Here is a 3,604-nt window from a genome sequence, read left to right as displayed (position 1 = left end):
TCTTTCCCCAGGAAGTCAAGCTTCCGTGCGTCCACCTTTCACCCTTTTCTTCAGTGTCCTCCCCTCCCAGTGGAAACGAACAGTCAGCTGATCACCCTCACTCCCACAAGCACCACAACAACCCTTGTGGGAAGCACAACCAACAGCTTAAGGCAACCTGAATTCCACTGGTCTAACAATAGCCTCCGTATCTGCCACTCTACACAAACCCCCCCTCCTGCTTATGAAACCATCATAAAAGCTTTCCCTGATTCCTGAGTTAGATCCTTGCTGCAAACACACATGCATTTTAGGAGGAACCTCAATCATCTCAACAGTATTCTGTGCGTTATGAAGATCTCTGAGAAGTCTCTGGCTGACGTTGCAGAGGGGACATACATTGCCTAGAGGCAGGTAGCAGTGGTTTCTTAAAGCACAACATCCCACTGTCCAAGGGGCCACTTGTCTTTGCACTGCTGGCTCTAGTTTACTGCTCTGCCATATGCTTGTATATTTATAGTGTTGTATCTTTAATTGTAACCACTGTATCTTTACTTCAGAGGAAAGAAAATGCTGCCACATAAACATCAGTTAATTTCTTGAAGAAACAGTTCATGCTAGGAATTACTGTTATACATATTTCTGTGAATTTCACTATTCTGTTTCATTTCTTTTATTAAAAAAAAAAAAATAATGTTTTTGTTTTATGTATTTTCCCAAGGATGATACATTTTCAGAGAACATCTCCCATTACTCACCTACTTCCTAGAATCACAGAACAGCCCTGTCTGGGGAACCTTAAATGCAAACCTTGTAGAGGATTTAAAGTCACAGTCTTGACTGTGGCTATAGGCATCCTGCTCTGCTGATAGTAGAGGATCTTAAAAGATTCTGTGTTATGGCTGTTTGTATAAAATTCCCCTCAGTGTGTGAAAATGGTTGAAGTATGTGAAGCTATATGCAGAGAGAAGTTTTGAACAACGTATCAAGTGCATGTTAACAATTATGGATAATTTTCTGTCTGCAGCCACAGCAGAAAAAGCAGTCACATTTTAATACCCAGTAAAGGCAGTATGGTAGCAGAAGTCCTCATGTTTCATTTTTCTAGTTCTGGTTATCAAGATAAGGAGCATGAATGACAACTATCTTTTTAATTATGTTTCCTGTTTTTCTGTGGGATTACTCATTTCCTTATTCAAATTGTATTTCTCAAATTGTACCAATGTTTAATTCTTCCTGGCAAATTATTCACTGAAATCTTGTCTTTCACTGAAATATTTTCTTTCACTAAAGACATCTATGACTGAATATTTGGATTGTATAAATAGTTGTTAGATGAAGATAAAGATGGAATATTTAGTTGAGGTTAACATATATCCTTGACTGTTATACATGTATCATGTCCAGCTAACCCCTGGCTTAGTAGACACTTAAGTGCAGTGACATGATGTGAGAGGAGTCCAGGATTTGGAAACAGCACAGGCAAATGGGTCCAAATTTAAGCTTTCTTGCATAGGTTTCCTGCTAAATATTTCTTCTTCAAGTAAGGGCAAAGAATTTCCCCAGGTAGAGGAGCAGTCCTATTCCTCACTTATAAGTAAGCCTACTGTTCCTAAAAGAGCTGGGCAACTTCCAGCTGCCAGACTCCTGATCCTGCTTTTGGGACCAAAAAAAATCAGCAGTTTTGAAGAAAGAGCAAAATGTTTAACATCTTTCTTTCCAGGCTTTTGGATACTAGCAGCATTCATCCCTTTGTCAAGCTCAGTATCCCTCAGGAAGCAGTGGTATTGGTCTCTGAACAGCAATCTTCCAGCCCAATATCAGTCCATTTGAAAATATTACAAGGAACATTGAGCTTACAACTGTTACTTACTGTAAAGCCAAGTATTCCTTATACCAAAGGCAAATGATTTTGCATGTATTCACTGTCTAGCTTTCATTGTTGTATTTTTAGTGTGCAACGTTTTCCCTTCTAGAGGGATAGATGTCATTGCTAGAACAACCTTTTACAAAGTTTACAGAGCATTTCACTGCAGATACCATGGGTTCCAATGCACTGAGGACTTGATAAGGCTGCAAAACTACATTTGGCTGGGCACAGGCTATGGACTTAAAGCAATAATCCTCTGGAGAAAGAAAGTTCTTTTATTTCATTTACTAATAATATTTAATTTTTTTTATTTAGAACCTTGTTGAGTCTGGTGAACTTCATTGCATGCACAAGTGTGTTCACAGTGTCTTAGATCTAGAACAGGTGATGCCACCTATTCTAATGTGCCTATGGACAGCAGAATTCAAGCCTGCTCCCTCTGCTTGCTGAGTTTGGCAAACTGTTTGAAGAGAAAACTTAGCCTACAATGTGTACCCAGCTGGCCAAAACTGCTTGTTCCTTAAGGGTGAAATCGCACTACATTTTTACAATTGTAAATGAACATTACATTACAGTAGAACTTTCCATAGCATATTATTACTTGTATTACACTATATTTAGTAAACAATGTAGAAAGGGAAGATTAAATGTACTGTAATTTTTCCTCCTGAAACCTGCACCAGACATCAAAACATTTTTTATGTCCCCTGGATTAGAGATATTAAGACAGAGATTGTTTGGTGTGTAACCAGTATGACTGCCAGAACCTAACTGCTTGTTTAGTCAAAGTCTGAATGAATGTTTTGCAAGTACTCTGGAAGCTCAGAATGTGAAATAAAGTTTGATGTTATAATCTTGAGCTCATGTTTTTCCTTAAATACGTTGATGTCTATAAAAGATATTTTATTGGGAATTGTATCATCTTTAATTATACAGGCTGATATAGTTGGAAGTGTAAATGAGGACTTGGTCCTTCCTCTGCTTCTGTAGAGAGACACTCCACAGCCTGGAGACATTCTATGAAGTCAGCATCAGGATTTGCCATATGAGAACACCTTTCAAGGCTTACACGTGAAAATGCCTCTCTCAAACAACAGTGCTTACAGATTTTTAAATCTACATGTTTCCAAGTACCTGGACTTCAATCCGCAACATGTTTGACTAAATGCTTGCTTTAAGCAGATGGACAATCACTGTAAGATTAATGATTAAATGTTCTCAGGTACATTTTGTTGCATTAGGGCCAAAGAACATTGCACAGGATCAGCCTCAAACTGAACTGCAGGATTCTGGAATCATTGCGTCTTTGATATGCAAAAGATTATACCGATTGTAGTTATCTTCTTTACCCTTTTATTTCTCTTTAAAAGACTGGAAATCAGATATGTGTTACAAAACATGTATTACTTCAGATTTCAATATTTCAAAGCGTTCTCAAGAATTTAAGCTTCACAATAATTTTGCATATAATACATTGTCACAGTAAGAGATGGTGAGTAAAGAATCACACAGGGAGCGGCAGGTAGAGCTTTGGTCAGCTACCAGGTATCCTCACACCTCGTGCTGAGGGTAACAGAACTGCTACTCCTCTTCATAAAGAAGAACACTATTCTAAGATTGTCCATGTGCACAAAACCTATTGCTCCAGTTCTCATTGCATAGAGAAGACAAAAGTTGACAGCTCTCTGGCTTAGAATAGTAATGATGATGCATATTTACAGAAGTAGCTTGTGCTGTATTCCTTGACCTTTCCCT

General features: G+C 38.3%; 1 protein-coding gene across 1 annotated transcript in view; it reads left to right on the top strand.

The window, feature by feature from the left end:
- The window catches only part of MYCT1 (myc target 1), a 20,796-nt gene extending 20,406 nt beyond the window's left edge, over positions 1–390 (top strand). The window contains 1 exon segment of the mRNA XM_009999961.1: positions 1–390. Within this exon segment, the coding sequence (XP_009998263.1) occupies positions 1–258 (258 nt within the window). The 3' untranslated portion in view covers positions 259–390.
- Positions 391–3,604: the final 3,214 nt, after the last annotated feature.

This window comes from Chaetura pelagica, unplaced genomic scaffold (assembly GCF_000747805.2).
Source record: "Chaetura pelagica isolate M959 unplaced genomic scaffold, ChaPel_1.0 scaffold135, whole genome shotgun sequence".
Classification (NCBI taxonomy): Eukaryota; Metazoa; Chordata; class Aves; order Apodiformes; family Apodidae; genus Chaetura; species Chaetura pelagica.
This window is presented reverse-complemented; position numbering and strand designations above follow the sequence as displayed.